The 18,945-nt window shown below is 42.8% G+C and overlaps 1 protein-coding gene across 1 annotated transcript in view; it reads left to right on the top strand.

Moving 5' to 3' along the window:
* Positions 1-18,945, top strand: part of LOC129824580 (collagen alpha-4(IV) chain-like) — a 76,268-nt gene that overhangs the window by 14,861 nt on the left and 42,462 nt on the right. Inside the window, exons 7-18 of the mRNA XM_055884272.1 lie at positions 2,531-2,647; positions 4,387-4,452; positions 4,548-4,574; positions 6,910-6,972; positions 7,169-7,204; positions 7,350-7,391; positions 9,557-9,637; positions 9,937-9,981; positions 10,065-10,127; positions 11,976-12,020; positions 12,515-12,568; positions 16,887-16,953. Of these exons, the coding sequence (XP_055740247.1) occupies positions 2,531-2,647; positions 4,387-4,452; positions 4,548-4,574; positions 6,910-6,972; positions 7,169-7,204; positions 7,350-7,391; positions 9,557-9,637; positions 9,937-9,981; positions 10,065-10,127; positions 11,976-12,020; positions 12,515-12,568; positions 16,887-16,953 (706 nt within the window). The remainder of the gene's footprint in view (positions 1-2,530; positions 2,648-4,386; positions 4,453-4,547; positions 4,575-6,909; positions 6,973-7,168; positions 7,205-7,349; positions 7,392-9,556; positions 9,638-9,936; positions 9,982-10,064; positions 10,128-11,975; positions 12,021-12,514; positions 12,569-16,886; positions 16,954-18,945) is intronic.

Genomic DNA, 18,945 nt, shown 5'->3' with positions numbered 1-18,945 from the left:
GTTGGGTCATTGTCCTGTTAAAAAACAATTGATAATCCCACTAAGCGCAAACCAAATGGGATGGCGTATTGCTGCAGAATGCTGTGGTAGCCATGCTGGTTAAGTGTGCCTTGAATTTTAAATAAATCACTGACAGTGTCACCAGCAAAGCACCCCCACACCATCACACCACCTCCTCCATGCTTCACGGTAGGAACCACATATGCGGAGTTCATCCGTTCACCTACTCTGCGTCTTACAAAGACATGACGATTGGAACCCAAAATCTCAAATTTGGACTCACCAGACAAAAGGACAGATTTCCACAGGTCAAATGTCCATTGCTATCCTTTAGTAGTGGTTTCTTTGCAGCAATTCGACCATGAAGGCCTGATTCACGCAGTCTCCTCTGAACATTCTCTGCAGCAGAGGTAACTCTGGGTCTTCCTTTCCTGTGGCAGTCCTCTTGAGAGCCAGTTTCATCATAGCGCTTGATGGTTTTTCAACTGTACTTGAAGAAACTTTCAAAGTTCTTGACATGTTCCGTATTGACTGACCTTCATGTCTTGAGGTAACGATGGACTGTTGTTTCTCTTTGCTTATTTGAGCTGTTCTTGCCATAATATGGACTTCGTCTTTTACAAAATACGACTATCTTCTGTATACCACCCTTACCTTGTCACAACACAACTGATTGTGAAAAACCCTGAATGAGTAAAGTGTGTCCCTTTTTGACTGGCACTGTGTGTATGTGTGTGTATGTAATATATATATATTACTGTATATACGATCAAAAGTTTGGACACACCTACTCATTCCTGTTACGTCCGTTGTTGGAATGAGACCAAGGTGCAGCGTGGTAGGCGAACATCTTACTTTTATTTAAAATGAACACCAAAAACCAACAAAATACAAAACGACTGTAAAGTTCTGCAGGCTATACAGCAACTCTACAAAAACAAGATCCCACAACTGAAGGTGGGAAAAGGGCTGCCTAAGTATGATCCCCAATCAGAGACAACGATAGACAGCTGCCTCTGATTTGGAACCATACCCGGCCAACAAAGAAATAGACAAACTAGAATGCCCACCCAAATCACACCCTGACCTAACCAAATAGAGAAATAAAAGGGCTCTCTAAGGTCAGGGCGTGACAATTCCAGAGTTTTTCTTTATTTTTAACTGTTTTCTACATTGTACATTGTGTATATTTTTGGGGGTGTGTATGGAAAACTGGAGGCCCGTGCGCCAACAAAATTTGGCGCAAGGGCCGCTAGTTGGGGAACCTTACTGTATTACTTGTAACCATTTATAAGCCCTTATTACATCTTATTATCAGGCTTATTTACAATTAGCATTTTAGCAATTTAGCAGATGCTCTTATCCAGAGGGAGTGCATACATTTTTGTACTTTTCGTACTTATATGTTATATTGGTTATAAGTATTAAAGTAACTGTCCAGTGAAAATCTAACTTTTTAAAAGTTCATATTCTGGCAACTCATAATGTTGACTTGTCCTATATTGTAAAAGCATAAAACACTATATATATTTTTTAAACACCTCAAACAGATTTGGTATTTCCTCATAGAACACGCTGGCCAATCAGCGGTCTACTCTCATGAATTTTTTTAAATGACCGGTATATACGCCCACACCATTCTGTTGTTGGGGTACACCCACACCATTCTGTTGTTGGGGTACACCCACACCATTCTGTTGTTGGGGTACACCCACACCATTCTGTTGTTGGGGTACACCCACACCATTCTGTTGTTGGGGTACACCCACACCATTCTGTTGTTGGGGTACACCCACACCATTCTGTTGTTGGGTACACCCACACCATTCTGTTGTTGGGGTACACCCACACCATTCTGTTGTTGGGGTACACCCACACCATTCTGTTGTTGGGGTACACCCACACTATTCTGTTGTTGGGGTACACCCACACTATTCTGTTGTTTGGGTACACCCACACCATTCTGTTGTTGGGGTACACCCACACCATTCTGTTGTTGGGGTACACCCACACCATTCTGTTGTTGGGGTACACCCACACCATTCCAACAGAGAAAAGCTTATTTTTAACATACTTAATTGAAACGTTTTGGAAGGAAAGGTATTTCAATCATATTGTATTATCGGTTAATTATAGGTCATACTTCATAGAAATCTGTAAACACTGGAAAGTTATTTTAAATCGTCCAGAAAGGCTGTGATTGATATTAGAGTTTACTGAACTCTTATGGCCTTTTAGTGGTTACATATTTATGAAATATATTACAACTAAAAGGCCAGCTAACCCTAGTAAAGAACATTAAAAAGACACATGTTTTTATTTATAAAGAGAAAATGAAACAGACTTAATGTAATGAAGTTACTAATAAACATTTCTAGTGCATTTCTAGCGCTTATACATTTCTAGCGCTTATACATTTCTAGCGCTTATACACAACATGGCGGCGTGGTGTTCATGGTGTTTACAGGGTGTACTCTGAGTATCTTTCCATAACTGTGTGGTTCTCGGGCCTGTCGATGTGTGGTTTCAGGGTCACGTTGGTGCTGGGGGGAATCCTGGTCTGCCGGGGCTAGACGGCTGTAACGGGACCAGGGGACAGACGGGGATCCCCGGTGTTCATGGCACGGACGGATTCCCTGGACCCAGGGTGAGGGGACTCCTATTAGTAACCACACCTCCAGTCTGGAGATAGGGTAGACATGATATGGTCTTTACCTTCACCCACCTCCAGTCTAAAGATAGGGTAAACATGATATGGTCTTTACCTTCACCCACCTCCAGTCTGGAGATAGGGTAAACATGATATGGTCTTTACCTTCACCCACCTCCAGTCTGGAGATAGGGTAAACATGATATGGTCTTTACCTTCACCCACCTCCAGTCTAGAGATAGGGTAAACATGATATGGTCTTTACCTTCACCCACCTCCAGTCTAGAGATAGGGTAGACATGATATGGTCTTTACCTTCACCCACCTCCAGTCTAGAGATAGGGTAGACATGATATGGTCTTTACCTTCACCCACCTCCGGTCTAGAGATAGGGTAGACATGATATGGTCTTTACCTTCACCCACCTCCAGTCTAGAGATAGGGTAGACATGATATGGTCTTTACCTTCACCCAACTCCCTTTGAAGCCCTTCACCCCTCAATTGTTCCGAACAAGAGAAATACCATAGAATAGAATATAACTTCATGATGTATGTACAGCATGTGAATGTCGTGTTTCCTTCATGTAGCTAGCTAACATTCTGACAGGAGTCTCATACACTGTGGAAGACATTGACAGGTTTCATTTACACATCTTGTGTGTCAGGGGAGTCGCACAAGCAGAATGCTTTATCAGCTAAATTGTTTAGACTTTCCTTCAGGGATATCTCCAACCCTATCGTTTAGACTTTCCATCAGGGATATCTCCAACCCTATCGTTTAGACTTTCCTTCAGGGATATCTCCAACCCTATCGTTTAGACTTTCCTTCAGGGATATCTCCAACCTTATCGTTTAGACTTTCCTTCAGGGATATCTCCTAACCTATCCTTTAGACTTTCCTTCAGGCATATCTCCTAATCTATCCTTTAGACTTTCCTTCAGGCATATCTCCTAATCTATCGTTTAGACTTTCCTTCAGGGATATCTCCTAACCTATCGTTTAGACTTTCCTTCAGGGATATCTCCTAACCTATCCTTTAGACTTTCCTTCAGGCATATCTCCTAATCTATCGTTTAGACTTTCCTTCAGGGATATCTCCTAACCTATCGTTTAGACTTTCCTTCAGGCATATCTCCTAATCTATCGTTTAGACTTTCCTTCAGGGATATCTCCTAACCTATCGTTTAGACCAGGGGTGTCAAACTCATTCCACGGAGGGCCTAGTGTCTGCAGGTTTTCGGTTTTTCCTTTCAATAAAGCCCTAGACAACCAGGTGTGGGGAGTTCCTAACTAATTAGTGATGTTAATTCATCAATCAAGTACAAGGGAGGAGCGAAAACCCGCAGACACTCGGCCCTCCGTGGAATGAGTTTGACACCTGTGGTTTAGACTTTCCTTCAGGGATATCTCCTAACCTATCGTTTAGACTTTCCTTCAGGGATATCTCCTAACCTATCGTTTAGACTTTCCTTCAGGGATATCTCCTAACCTATCGTTTTGACTTTCCTTCAGGGATATCTCCTAACCTATCGGTTTGACTTTCCTTCAGGGATATCTCCTAACCTATCGTTTAGACTTTCCTTCAGGGATATCTCCTAACCTATCGTTTAGACTTTCCTTCAGGGATATCTCCTAACCTATCGTTTAGACTTTCCTTCAGGGATATCTCCTAACCAATCGTTTAAACTTTCCTTCAGGGATATCTCCTAACCTATCGTTTTGACTTTCCTTCAGGGATATTTCGGTCCCAAAGGAACAAAAGGGGAGCCTGTCTACGATGTATCTGTACCTGGCCTTCCTGTGAGTAATCTTTGCTGTGTGTGTGTGTGTGTGTGTGTCTGTGTACAGATATGTGCGTTATATTACACAAACTTTGACTTGTTGATATTTGACAGGGCGACCCTGGGCCTCCTGGAAGATCTGTAAGTGTTTCATCGTTTTCACTATCACACTCTTAGAACACCACCCGTAAACACGTTACCACAGTGACGGGGGTCTACAGCTACGGCAGCTTTGAACTCCAGAGATGGGAGAAGGTGACAGGTACAGTGTCTTCAAAGTATTCACACCCCTTGACTTTTTCCACATTTTCCTGTGTTACAGCCTGAATTTAAAATTTGATTAAATTTAGATTTTTATGTCACTGATCTACAAAATACCCCATGATGCCAAAGTGGAATTATGTTTTTAGAAATGTTTACATATTAATAAAAAATGTAAAGCTGAAATGTCTTGAGTCGATAAGTATTCAACCCTTCTGTTATGACAAGCCTAAATAAGTTCAGGAGTGAAAATGTGGTTAACAAGTCACGTAATAAGTTGCATGGACTCAACTTGTGTGCAATAATAGTGTTTAACATGATGTTTAAGTGACTACCCCATCTCTGTACCCCACACATACAATTAAGGTCCCTAAATTGAGCAGTGAATTTCAAGCACAGTTCAAGCACTAAGACCAGGGAGGTTTTCCTATGGTTCGCACAGAATGCACCTGTTGGGACATGGGTAAAAAAAAAGAAAAAAAGCAGACATTGAATGTTGTCCGTTTGAGCATGGTGAAGTTATTATTTTGACACTTTGGATGGTGTATCAATACACCCAGTCACTACAAAGATACAGGCGCCCATTCTAAATCCGTTGCCGGAGAGGAAGGAAACTGCTCAGGGATTTCACCATGACACCAATGGTGATTTTAAAAACAGCTACAGAGTTTAATGGCTGTGATAGGAGTATTACTCCACAATACTAACCTAAATGAAAGAGTGAAAAGAACGAAGCATGTACAGAATAACAATATTCCAAAATCCTGTTTGCAATAAGACACCTTTCAGTAGGACAATAACCTAGAACACAAGGTCAAATACTGTATACAGTGGAGTTTCTTACCTAGACAACATTGAATGTTCCTGAGTTGCCTAGTTACAGTTTTGACTTAAATTGGCTTGAAAATATATGGCAAGACTTGAAAATGGCTGTCTAGCAATGATCAACAACCAACTTGACAATTTCTTAAAATAATAATGTGCGGCCTCCCGGGTGGCGCAGTGGTCTAGGGCACTGCATCGCAGTGCTAACTGCGCCACCAGAGTCTCTGGGTTCGCGCCCAGGCTCTGTCGCAGCCGGCCGCGACCGGGAGGTCCGTGGGGCGACGCACAATTGGGCTAGCGTCGTCCGGGTTAGGGAGGGTTTGGCCGGTAGGGATATCCTTGTCTCATCGCGCTCCAGCGACTCCTGTGGCGGGCCGGGCGCAGTGCGCGCTAACCAAGGGGGCCAGGTGCACGGTGTTTCCTCCGACACATTGGTGCGGCTGGCTTCCGGGTTGGAGGCGCGCTGTGTTAAAGAAGCAGTTGGTTGGGTTGTGCTTCAGGGGACGCGTGGCTTTCGACCTTCGTCTCTCCCGAGCCCGTACGGGAGTTGTAGCGATGAGACAAGATAGTAATTACTAGCGATTGGATACCACGAAAATTGGGGAGAAAAGGGGATAAAATTTAACAAAAATAAATAATAAATAAATATTAATAATGTGCAAATATTGTACAATCCAGGTGTGTAAAGCTCTTAGGGATTTACCCAGAAAGACTCACAACTGCCAAAGATGATTCTAACAAGTATTGACTCAGGGGCTTAAATATTTATATAATCAAAATATATTAGTTTTTTTATTTTCTATTAATTAAAAAAATAAAGCATTTTTCTTCAAATTTGACATTACCGAGTATGTTGTGTAGATCGTTGACTAAAAATGACAATTAAATCAATTTTAATCCCACTTTGTAACACAACTAAACGTGGGAAAAAGTCAAGGGGTGTGAATACTTTCTGAAGGCGCTGTAGATGTTCAGACATAGTTACTCTGTAAAACTTTGATAGTACTAGTATTTCTCCTCCCCCACTGTAACTCTTCCACCAGGTTGTTTCTGTAAAAGAGAATATGTTCTCAGTCAATTTACATGAGTAAAACAAGGATATAAGTCGTAGTAGCAGTTGTGTTTCACAACATTTAACTCTAACACACTCATGTATTGCCTTTTGACTCATAAATTAGAAGTTAAAAAACAAATGTATGCCAACAAGATCTGGGTCATGTTCAGTAGGGCACACCGCAGCAAAAATATTTAGTTAAAGGAACACATGGGTGTTTCTTATTGGACGACAAGTACAGATAGTACCTGTCTGTTTAACATCCCTTCAGGGGGGTTTTCTTCCATTTTGTGCCTAATGAACACGACCCTGTGCTCTGTCATGTTTTTCCTCCAGGGATCACCTGGCCATGCGGGACCCAAGGGTCACACAGGCCCTGCTGGACCTAATGGAAATAATGTGAGCAATAGGGCTTTTTGTAATCATCGTCTTTACTATTGAATACAGACGATTCTGTGATGTGAAACATGTATATCTTTTGTTTTTGTGTGACCTGTATGTTTTACAGTACTGTATGTGGTTAATGAGATTATATAGTGGTGAACAGTATGTATGTTAAGCTATGTGTTAAGATATTTCTCTCTCTTTCATCTAGGGTCCAGACGGTCCACCCGGGGCTAGAGGAGAACCAGTGAGTGGGCGCGCACACACACACACACACACACACACACACACACACACACACACACACACACACACACACACACACACACACACACACACACACACACACACACACACACACACACACATTTACAAACGTGTTTGTGTTTCAGGGTGACACTGGCAGATCACTGCCAGGCATTAAGGGTGATGAGGTAAGTAGCTATGCTGGTGTGTGAGTGTGTGTTTTGCAGGAGTTTGCTGTGTAATCATTTTTACTTATTTTTTTTATTTAACCTTTATTTAACCAGGTAAGCCAGTTGAGAACAAGTTCTCATTTACAACTGCGACCTGGCCAAAATAAAGCAAAGCAGTGCGACACAAACAACAACACAGAGTTACACATGGAATAAACAAATGTACAGTCAATAACACAATAGAAACATCTATATACAGTGTGTGCAAATGAGGTAAGATTAGGGAGGTAAGGCAATAAATAGGCCGTAGTGGTGAAGTAATTACAATTTAGCAATTAAACACTGGAGTGATAGATGTGCAGAAGATGAATGTGCAATTAGAGATACTGGGGTGCAAAGGAGCAAGATAAATAAATAAATACAGTATGGGGATGAGGTTAAACACTGGAGTGATAGATTGTAATTAATTTACCACTACGGCCTATTTATTGGATGGGCTATTTACAAATGGGCTATGTACAGGTGCAGTGATCTGTAAGCTGCTCTGACAGCTGGAGCCAGTGGGTTTGGCAAGAATATGAAGCGAGGGCCAGCCAACGAGAGCATACATGGTCGCAGTGGTGGGTAGTATATTGGGCTTTGGTGACAAAACGGATTTCACTGTGATAGACTGCATCCAATTTGCTGAGTAGAGTGTTGGAGGCTATTTTGGAAATGACATCGCCGAAGTCAAGGATCGGTGGATTAGTCAGTTTTACGAGCGTATGTTTGACAGCATGAGTGAAGGATGCTTTGTTACGAAATAGGAAGCCGATTCTAGATTTAATTTTGGATTGGAGATGCTTAATGTGAGTCTGGAAGGAGGGTTTACAGTCTAACCAGACACCTAGGTATTTGTAGTTGTCCACATATTCTATGTCAGAACCGTCCAGAGTAGTGATGCTGGACGGGCGGGCAGGTGCGGGCAGCGATCGGTTGAAGAGCATGCATTTAGTTTTACTTGCATTTAAGAGCAGTTGGAAGCCACGGAAGGAGAGTTGTATGGTATTGAAGCTCATCTGGAGGTTAGTTATCAGTGTCCAAGGAAGGGCCAGAAGTATACAGAATGGTGTCGTCTGCGTAGAGGTGGATCAGAGAATCACCAGCAGCAAGAGCAACATCATTGATGTATACAGAGAAAAGAGTCAGCCCGAGAATTGAACCCTGTGGCACCCCCATAGAGACTGCCAGAGGTCCGGACAACAGGCCCTCCGATTTGATACACTGAATTCTTTCTGAGAAGTAGTTGGTGAACCAGGCGAGGCTGTCATTTGAGAAACCAAAGCTGTTGAGTCTGCCGATAAGAATGTGGTGATTGACAGAGTCGAAAGCCTTGGCCAGGTTGACGAGTACGGCTGCACAGTATTGCCTTTTATCGATGGCGGTTATGATATCGTTTAGGACCTTAAGAGTGGCTGAGGTGCACCCATGATCAGCTCTGAAACCAGATTGCATAGCGAAGAAGGTACGGTGGGATTTGAAATGGTCGGTGATCTGTTTGTTAACTTGGCTTTCGGAGACCTTTAGAAAGGCAGGGTAGGATAGATATAGGTCTGTAGCAGTTTGGATCTAGAGTGTCTCCTCCTTTGAAGAGGGGGATGACCGTGTCAGCTTTTAAATCTTTGGGGATCTCAGACGATACGAGAGGTTGAACAGGCTAGTAATAGGGGTTGCAACAATTTGCTTCTGATAATTTTAGAAAGAGAGGGTCCAGATTGTCTAGCCCAGCTGGTTTGTAGTGGTCCAGATTTTGCAGCACTTTCAGAACATCAGCTATCTGGATTTGGGTGAAGGAGAAATGGGGGAGGCTTGGGCAAGTTGCTGTGGGGGATGCAGAGCTGTTGACCGGGGTAGGGGTAACCAGGTAGAATGCATGGCCAGCCGTAGAAAAATGCTTATTGAAATTCTTAATTATAGTGGTTTTATCGGTGGTGACAGTGTTTCCTAGCCTCAGTGCAGTGGGCAGCTGGGAGGAGGTGATCTTATTCTCCATGGACTTTACAATGTCCCAGAACTTTTTGGAGTTTGTGCTACAGGATGCGAATTTCTGTTTGAAAAAGCTAGCCTTTGTTTTCCTAATCATCTCCGTCTCTCCATGCCAACATGGATAATATTATCGCTCTACTCCTCCTGCTGTCTCTCAGGGGGACCAGGGTCAACCAGGGCCTCCGGGGCCTGAGGAGATCGTCGAGCCTCCAGACCTTTTCTACCCCAAAGGAGCCAAGGTACCCTACATAGCGCGACTGCCTCTATGGGAACACTATGGACTTTCTCTGTACTTCATAGTGCAAGGAAACACGTGAACTATATGCTTACCAAGGGTTGTAACAATTGATGCTAAACCATCAGTGGGAACCAAGAAATGCAATTTTATAGTTTGGAGCATTAGAACTCAAAATATGGACTGCAATATTATTCTTGAAGTCCAGAGCAATGAATGAGTTAACCCATAATGGGCTTGCTGTAACAGAGTTTGCTTTCGTCTACCACGATTAACTCTTGATGTTGTTTTTTTCTGTTTAAGGGGGATAAAGGGGTTCTTGGACCATGTGGACCCAGAGGCATAACTGTGAGTTTGTGTGTGTATGCTCGTGTGTCTGTGGTTTGTGTGTTTGCGAATTACATGTGTTTGAACTATAACTCTCCTTACAGGGAGAAAAATCCTATGAAGGACTCAAGGGAGAAACTGGAATCCGTGGCTTTCCTGGTCCTCGGGTAGGAACACTGTACTGTTGTGATCTGATGTCATAAAGCCGTCCTCCTGGTCCTCGGGTAGAAACACTGTACTGTTGTGATATGATGTCATAAAGCCGTCCTCCTGGTCCTCGGGTAGGAACACTGTACTGTTGTGATCTGATGTCATAAAGCCGTCCTCCTGGTCCTCGGGTAGGAACACTGTACTGTTGTGATCTGATGTCATAAAGCCGTCCTCCTGGTCCTCGGGTAGGAACACTGTACTGTTGTGATCTGATGTCATAAAGCCGTCCTCCTGGTCCTCGGGTAGGAACACTGTACTGTTGTGATATGATGTCATAAAGCCGTCCTCTTGGTCCTCGGGTAGGAACACTGTACTGTTGTGATCTGATGTCATAAAGCCGTCCTCCTGGTCCTCGGGTAGGAACACTGTACTGTTGTGATATGATGTCATAAAGCCGTCCTCCTGGTCCTCGGGTAGGAACACTGTACTGTTGTGATTTGATGTCATAAAGCCGTCCTCCTGGTCCTCGGGTAGGAACACTGTACTGTTGTGATCTGATGTCATAAAGCCGTCCTCCTGGTCCTCGGGTAGGAACACTGTACTGTTGTGATCTGATGTCATAAAGCCGTCCTCCTGGTCCTCGGGTAGGAACACTGTACTGTTGTGATCTGATGTCATAAAGCCGTCCTCCTGGTCCTCGGGTAGGAACACTGTACTGTTGTGATCTGATGTCATAAAGCCGTCCTACTGGTCCTCGGGTAGGAACACTGTACTGTTGTGATTTGATGTCATAAAGCCGTCCTCCTGGTCCTCGGGTAGGAACACTGTACTGTTGTGATCTGATGTCATAAAGCCGTCCTCCTGGTCCTCGGGTAGGAACACTGTACTGTTGTGATCTGATGTCATAAAGCCGCCCTCCTGGTCCTCGGGTAGGAACACTGTACTGTTGTGATCTGATGTCATAAAGCCGTCCTCCTGGTCCTCGGGTAGAAACACTGTACTGTTGTGATATGATGTCATAAAGCCGTCCTCCTGGTCCTCGGGTAGGAACACTGTACTGTTGTGATCTGATGTCATAAAGCCGTCCTCCTGGTCCTCGGGTAGGAACACTGTACTGTTGTGATCTGATGTCATAAAGCCGTCCTCCTGGTCCTCGGGTAGAAACACTGTACTGTTGTGATATGATGTCATAAAGCCGTCCTCCTGGTCCTCGGGTAGGAACACTGTACTGTTGTGATCTGATGTCATAAAGCCGTTCTCCTGGTCCTCGGGTAGGAACACTGTACTGTTGTGATCTGATGTCATAAAGCCGTCCTCCTGGTCCTCGGGTAGAAACACTGTACTGTTGTGATATGATGTCATAAAGCCGTCCTCCTGGTCCTCGGGTAGGAACACTGTACTGTTGTGATCTGATGTCATAAAGCCGTCCTCCTGGTCCTCGGGTAGAAACACTGTACTGTTGTGATATGATGTCATAAAGCCGTCCTCCTGGTCCTCGGGTAGGAACACTGTACTGTTGTGATCTGATGTCATAAAGCCGTTCTCCTGGTCCTCGGGTAGGAACACTGTACTGTTGTGATCTGATGTCATAAAGCCGTCCTCCTGGTCCTCGGGTAGAAACACTGTACTGTTGTGATATGATGTCATAAAGCCGTCCTCCTGGTCCTCGGGTAGGAACACTGTACTGTTGTGATCTGATGTCATAAAGCCGTCCTCCTGGTCCTCGGGTAGAAACACTGTACTGTTGTGATATGATGTCATAAAGCCGTCCTCCTTGTTATTATGTAGTCATCTGTTGTTGTCTTCCATATTACTTGATTAGTTGTCATTTTTTTATTTTTTGTCTCTTATCTTCTCTGTCCAAGGGTTACATTGGAGCTACCGGCCTGCCTGGAACGCCTGGACCACAGGTGGGACTTCTCCATCCCCTTCGTTTAGTCTCGTCAATATTGTGTGGAATAATTACTCTCCAAAATATTGCTTTGCTATGTTTAACTACCAATGGATCTGCAGTGATATTGCATGAAAGGCATCTGAAGGAAACTGATTTGATTGACTTTACTATAGTTTGGTCTGTTGTCAGATTTGGTTATTTTAGGAAACTAAAGGAGGAGAAGGAATTGTAATTTTAACGAGAATACATTTATTTTCACTTTATTCAGATAGGCACAGTAGGCAACGAGAACGGAGACAGTGAGGGATGAAGCTGTAGAGTAGCGGTGGAATTAGGATTTGTAACGAGCTGAGGGTGTAGTACAAGTGCTGCAAGTGGCGACATTGCAGGCTAGACCAGGCTCAGGCACAGGAATTGTAGTTTTGATGTGAATGTCTAAATATTGTCCTTTCTGTGAATGTTGACTTCTATACTGTATGTTATTAATGTAGTTGTTCTCCTTTCATTCAGGGCTATCCTGGAGACCAAGGGTTTCCTGGTCTGATCGGCAGGACAGGACCAACGGTGAGCTGAACCCAGAACCAGCAGGTTGGGCTTAACCAGAGCCAGACAGTATCTGTCTATTATCAGCCAGCTGGGCTCAACCAGAACCAGACAGTATCTGTCTATTATCAGCCAGCTGGGCTCAACCAGAACCAGACAGTATCTGTCTATTATCAGCAGGTTGGGCTCAAACAGAACCAGACAGTATCTGTCTATTATCAGCCAGCTGGGCTCAACCAGAACCAGACAGTATCTGTCTATTATCAGCCAGCTGGGCTCAACCAGAACCAGACAGTATCTGTCTATTATCAGCCAGCTGGGCTCAACCAGAACCAGACAGTATCTGTCTATTATCAGCGAGCTGGGCTCAACCAGAACCAGACAGTATCTGTCTATTATCAGCAGGTTGGGCTTAACCAGAGCCAGACAGTATCTGTCTATTATCAGCCAGCTGGGCTCAACCAGAACCAGACAGTGTCTGTCTATTATCAGCCAGCTGGGCTCAACCAGAACCAGACAGTATCTGTCTATTATCAGCAGGTTGGGCTCAACCAGAACCAGACAGTATCTGTGTATTATCAGCCAGCTGGGCTTAACCAGAACCAGACAGTATCTGTCTATTATCAGCCAGCTGGGCTCAACCAGAACCAGACAGTATCTGTCTATTATCAGCAGGTTGGGCTCAACCAGAACCAGACAGTATCTGTGTATTATCAGCCAGCTGGGCTTAACCAGAACCAGACAGTATCTGTCTATTATCAGCAGCTTGGGCTCAACCAGAACCAGACTGTATCTGTCTATTATCAGCCAGCTGGGCTCAACCAGAACCAGACAGTATCTGTGTATTATCAGCCAGCTGGGCTTAACCAGAACCAGACAGTATCTGTCTATTATCAGCAGCTTGGGCTCAACCAGAACCAGACAGTATGTGTGTATTATCAGTAGGTTGGGTGGGCTCAACTCCATTAGTTCAGTTGACCCAGAAAGGGACAAATTCTGGAGATACTGTATTTTATTACCCAGGCTTTATAGCTTTCAGTATTCAGATTTAATTGTGGACTGAGCTTTATGGGTGGTACTTCTTTAAAATTAATTTCAATTTGAGTCCATGAACACCCACCAACTATAATAACTCTTATCAAGTAGTGTCAAGTGTTGAGGATACAGAACACATTTAATCCACATAATAATAAAAATGTCCTGTAGCTGCAGAATTATTTTCCTGCTGTAGCAAACTGGCTCAAATTAGTATCCTACATCTGTATAGATTTTCTTGCCATCTTGGTTTGGGTCTGTACTTCGTCTGCCCTCTTGTGGCTGAATGCTGAAACAACAGACAAAACCAGAAAGCGGATACACCAGGGTCCATCATCTAAACTTGGCACATAAACAAAGCCTGGTTTGTGGCCACTGTAACCAAGCCAGAAACTCAACAGCTTTTCTTAAATGGGGTGTTTTATGGTTCAATAAATAAATTAAGGTTACATTTATATGAGATAAAATATATATATATATATATATATATATATATATATATATATATATATATATATATATATATATAGTACCAGTCAAAAGGTTGAACACACCTACTCATTCCAGGGTTCTTCTTTATTTTTACTATTTTCTACATTGTAAAATAATAGTGAAGACCTCAAAACTATGAAGTAACATACACGGAATCATGTAGTACCCAAAATATATTTTAGATTCTTCAAATTAGCCACCCTTTGCCATGATGACAGCTTTTCACACTCTTGGCATTCTCTTAACCAGCTTCATGAGGTAGTCACCTGGAATTTCAATTAACAGGTGTGCCTTGTTAAAAGTTAATTTCTGGAATGTCATTCCTTAATGCGTTTGAGCCAAATAGTTGGTTGTGACAAGGTAGGGGTGGTATACAGAAGATAGCCGTATTTGGTAAAAGACCAAGTCCATATTATGGCAAGAACAGCTCAAATAAGCAAAGACAAATGACAGTCCATCATTACTTTAATACTTGAAGGTCAGTCGATACAGAATATTTCAAGAACTTTGAAAGTTTCTTCAAGTGCAGTCGCAAAAACCATCAAGCGCCCTGATGAAGCTGGCTCTCATGAGGACCGCCACAGGAAAGGGAGACCCAGAGTTACCTCTGCTGCAGAGGATAAGTTCATTAGAGTTACCAGCCTCAGAAATTGCAGTCCAAATACAGTGCCTTGCAAAAGTATTCATCCCCCTTGGCGTTTTTCCTATTTTGTTGTATTACAACTTGTAATACATTTTTTATTTGGATTTCATGTAATGGACATACGCAAAATAGTCCAAATTGGTGAAGTGAAATGAAAAAAATAACTAACGGAAAAGTGGTGCGTGCATATGTATTCACCCATTTTGCTATGAAGCCCCTAAATAAGATCTGGTGCAACCAATTACCTTCAGAAGTCACATAATTAGTTAAAGTCCACCTGTGTGCAGTCTAAGTGTCACATGATCTCAGTGTTTATATATACCTGTTCTGAATGGCCCCAGAGTCTGCAACACCACCAAGCAAGCGGCACCACCAAGCAAGCGGCACCACCAAGCAAGCGGCACCATGAAGACCAAGGAGCTCTTCAAACGGGTCAGGGACAAAGTTGTGGAGATGCCTCTATATATCCCAATCCCAAATTGATCCCTAGCCTCTACCCTCTAAACCAAGGGTACTCAACCACTATTTGAGAAGTTCCGGTCACACAAATGTCCTAGGTGGCAAAGGTCCGGATGGATATTGTCTTTGTCAACGTAGTAACCAACCTCCACCTCGCGACCCATGCGACACCAAACTGTTCACACCTCTCTTGTGGCGGAAAGTGTGAACACACATTTTGAACACACATTAAACCGCATTACATTGAAAGCCCGACTTGGGGGGGGGGGGTCCGTATTAACCGGGTTCTGGATCCGGAGCCAGACCACAGTCTGAAAAGATTGAATTAGTGTAACCACTATTGCAAAAACTCCACCTAGCCTGTCTGAAGTCAAGGTGGAGCTATTGCCATATCTAATTGCCTACCCAATCTTTTTAGATCTAAATAAGTGTCCAAGGGATCGGGACTAAGCGGTTGATTTGGTATTGTGCATGCTTTGATTCTCTGCTCTGCTCTTCCTGGCTCTTCTCTCCTCTGACAGTGGGAACATCTTTTTTTTAATCCTTATTCTTATCAAACCTACACACTGGTTGGATGAAAAGGACATGGTGTTTTCTCCACATTTTCCTCTGGAATGTCATCCTCTGCTCTCTCAAAGTGTGTTTTTCTTTTCAACTCTCTCCACCCTCTTCCTCTTCCACTCATCTTAGTTCTGTGAGGAATATTTGACAGGATTCCTGCGTTGCCTCTCTGGCCACAATCCTATGTCTTGTTTTTTCTTTCTCCCTCAACCCACCTCCCTCAACCCACCTAGCGCTATCAACAAGGTCCTACAGGCCCTAGTTTTATCACACCTGGACTACTGTTCAGTCGTGTGGTCAGGTGCCACAAAGAGGGACATAGGCAAATTAGAATTTGCTCAGAACAGGGCAGCACGACTGGCCCTTGGATGTACACAGAGAGCCAACATTAATAATTCACACAGGCACACACACAGCATTCGCAAACACATGCTAACACATGCACTCTACACACACATACATTTTAATATGATTATTTTGCTGTATTATAAATGTTGTATTGTAGATATGTTATGGTAGAGTAGTGTGTAATAGTGTGTTATGTATTGTTTTATTGTATTTAATTGTGATTGGATCCCAGGAAGAGTAGCTGTTGATTGGCAGGAACTAATGGGGATCCGGAATAAAATATCAAAATACAGTAGGGGCAGGAAACAGACAGAGAACTGGGCGAAGTCAAGGCCCACTTTTAACTAGCTAGCGTACAGGGAGGCAAGTTTTAGCATCATCTACTACGTAGATGAGCAAGAGAATTCTGTTTTGGTGTTCTTCATCTAGGACCTAGGGTGACAGACATTTTTATAGAGTCCACTCACTTTCTCACAACAGTTTACTGTAAACCAGCCCTTCAACTGCCTCCTTGTGGTTATCATATTCTTGTCTCAGTCATTTATTTAAATATATTTTGATTGCTTACTCTAAAAAGGTCATTTTTAAATTTAAATTTAAATTCATCTCTTAAATTGAAATCGATGCCAACCCAGATAATGAGTAGCACAGGGAGTGTTTCCTGACCATATGATCTGTCCAGGAAAAACTCCTGGCCATATATATGAGTGATGATCTCCTATGTTGCCCCGCAGGCCAGTGTAAATGAATGCTTTATTATTATCATTAGGTAATAACCTCTCTCTCTCTGTATCCTCGCAGGGCTTCCCAGGAGACAAAGGCTTCAGAGGACCGTCGCGCCAAATATACCACAATTACACTGTAGCAGGTTAGAGGACAGCTCAGTTATACGAGGTCCATACTTAAGAACACTAGAAAAAGTTTAAACTTCAAAAACAACCATTTAAAATCATTGACGTAGTTGCACGTGATACAATGCTACGTGTTAGTTGTTCCCATTAGATAACATGTCACATTTAGCCCTATGCTAACCTGACCAGCTGGCAGTGATTTATGTCCGGTAACTAATTCTGTATCGGCCAATTACAAATGTTGCCGTATTGTTGTTGGATGTGATCGATCACTTTTCCATTAAAGCGTCCTTAACAAAGTCAAACGGCACCATCTACTAGTCAAAGTTACTAAAACGCACATGTAAACTGAATAGCTCAGTGTAGCCTGGCTCCTGGTAGTTTTCGCCGTTTGCGGAAAGTTTGAATCCCAGGTGAGATATATATTTTTTCCTTTGAAATGTAGAATTACATTTTATTGTGTTGAAAATAGAAGAGAGAAGTGCAGCCAAAACCTTGTAACTGAACATTACGAACAAATTTAATGAGGAACTTATTGTTGGAGACCTTCTTACAGACCGACCCACACAGTACCAGTCAAAAGTTTGGACACACCTACTCATTCCAGGGTTTTTCTTTATTTTTTACTATTTTCTACACTGTAGAATAATAGTGAGGACATCAAAACTATGAAATAACACATATGGAATCACGTAATAACCAAAAAAGTGTAGATTTTTCAAATAACTACCCTTTGCCTTGATGACAGCTTTGCACACTCTTGGTATTCTCTCAATCAGCTTCACCTGGAATGCTTTTACAACAGTCTTGAAGGAGTTCCCACATATGCTGAGCACTTGTTGGCTGATTTTCCTTCAGTTTATGGTCCATCACTCTCCCTCTTGGTCAAATAGCCCTTACACAGTTCGAGGTGTGTTGGGTCATTGTCTTGTTGAAAAACAAATGATAGTCCCACTAAGCCCAAACCAGATTGGATGGTGTATCGCTGCAGAATGCTGTGGTAGCCATGCTGGTTAAGTGTGCCTTGAATTCTAAATAAATCACTGACAGTGTCACCAGCAAAGCACCCCCACACCATCACACCTGTTCCTACATGCTTCACGGTGGGAACCACACATGCGGAGATCATCCGTTCACCTACTCTGCGTCTCACAAAGACACGGCGGTTGGAACCAAAAATATCACATTTGGACTCATCAGACCAAAGGACAGATTTCCACTGGTCTAATGTCCATTGCTTGTGTTTCTTGGTCCAAGCAAGTCTCTTCTTCTTATTGGTGTCCTTTTAGTAGTGGTTTCTTTGCAGCAATTCGACCATGAAGGCCTGATTTCAAGCAGTCTCCTCTGAACAGTTGATGTTGAGATGTGTCTGTTACTTGAACTCTGTGAAGCATTTATTTGGGCTGCTATTTCTGAGGCTGGTAACTCTAATGAACTTATCCTCTGCAGCAGAGGTAACTCTGGGTCATCCTTTCCTGTGGCGGTCCTCATGAGAGCCAGTTTCATCAGGGGGCTTGATGGTTTTTGCGACTTGAGGAAACGTTCAAAGTTCTGACCTAAATGTCTTAAAGTAATGATTGACTGTCATTTCTCTTTGCTTATTTGAGTTGTTCTTGCCATAATATGGACTTGGTCTTTTACCAAACAGGGCTATCTTCTGTATACCACCCCTAACTTGTCACAACACAACTGATTGGCTCAAACACATTAAGGAGGAAAGAGATTCCACAAATTCAGAAGGCACACCTGTTAATTGAAATGCATTCCAGGTGACTACCTCATGAAGCTGGTTGAGAGAATGCCAAGAGTGTGCAAAGCTGTCATTAAGGCAAAGGGTGGCTACTTTGAAGAATCTGAAATATAAAATATATTTTGATTTGTTTAACACTTTCTTGGTTACTACATGATTCTATATGTGTTTTTTCATAGTTTCGATTTCTTCACTATTATTCTACAATTTAGAAAATAGTAAAACATTAAGAAAATCTCTTGAATGAGTAGGTGTGTCC

This window comes from Salvelinus fontinalis, chromosome 26, assembly GCF_029448725.1.
Source record: "Salvelinus fontinalis isolate EN_2023a chromosome 26, ASM2944872v1, whole genome shotgun sequence".
Lineage (NCBI taxonomy): Eukaryota > Metazoa > Chordata > Actinopteri > Salmoniformes > Salmonidae > Salvelinus > Salvelinus fontinalis.
This window is presented reverse-complemented; position numbering and strand designations above follow the sequence as displayed.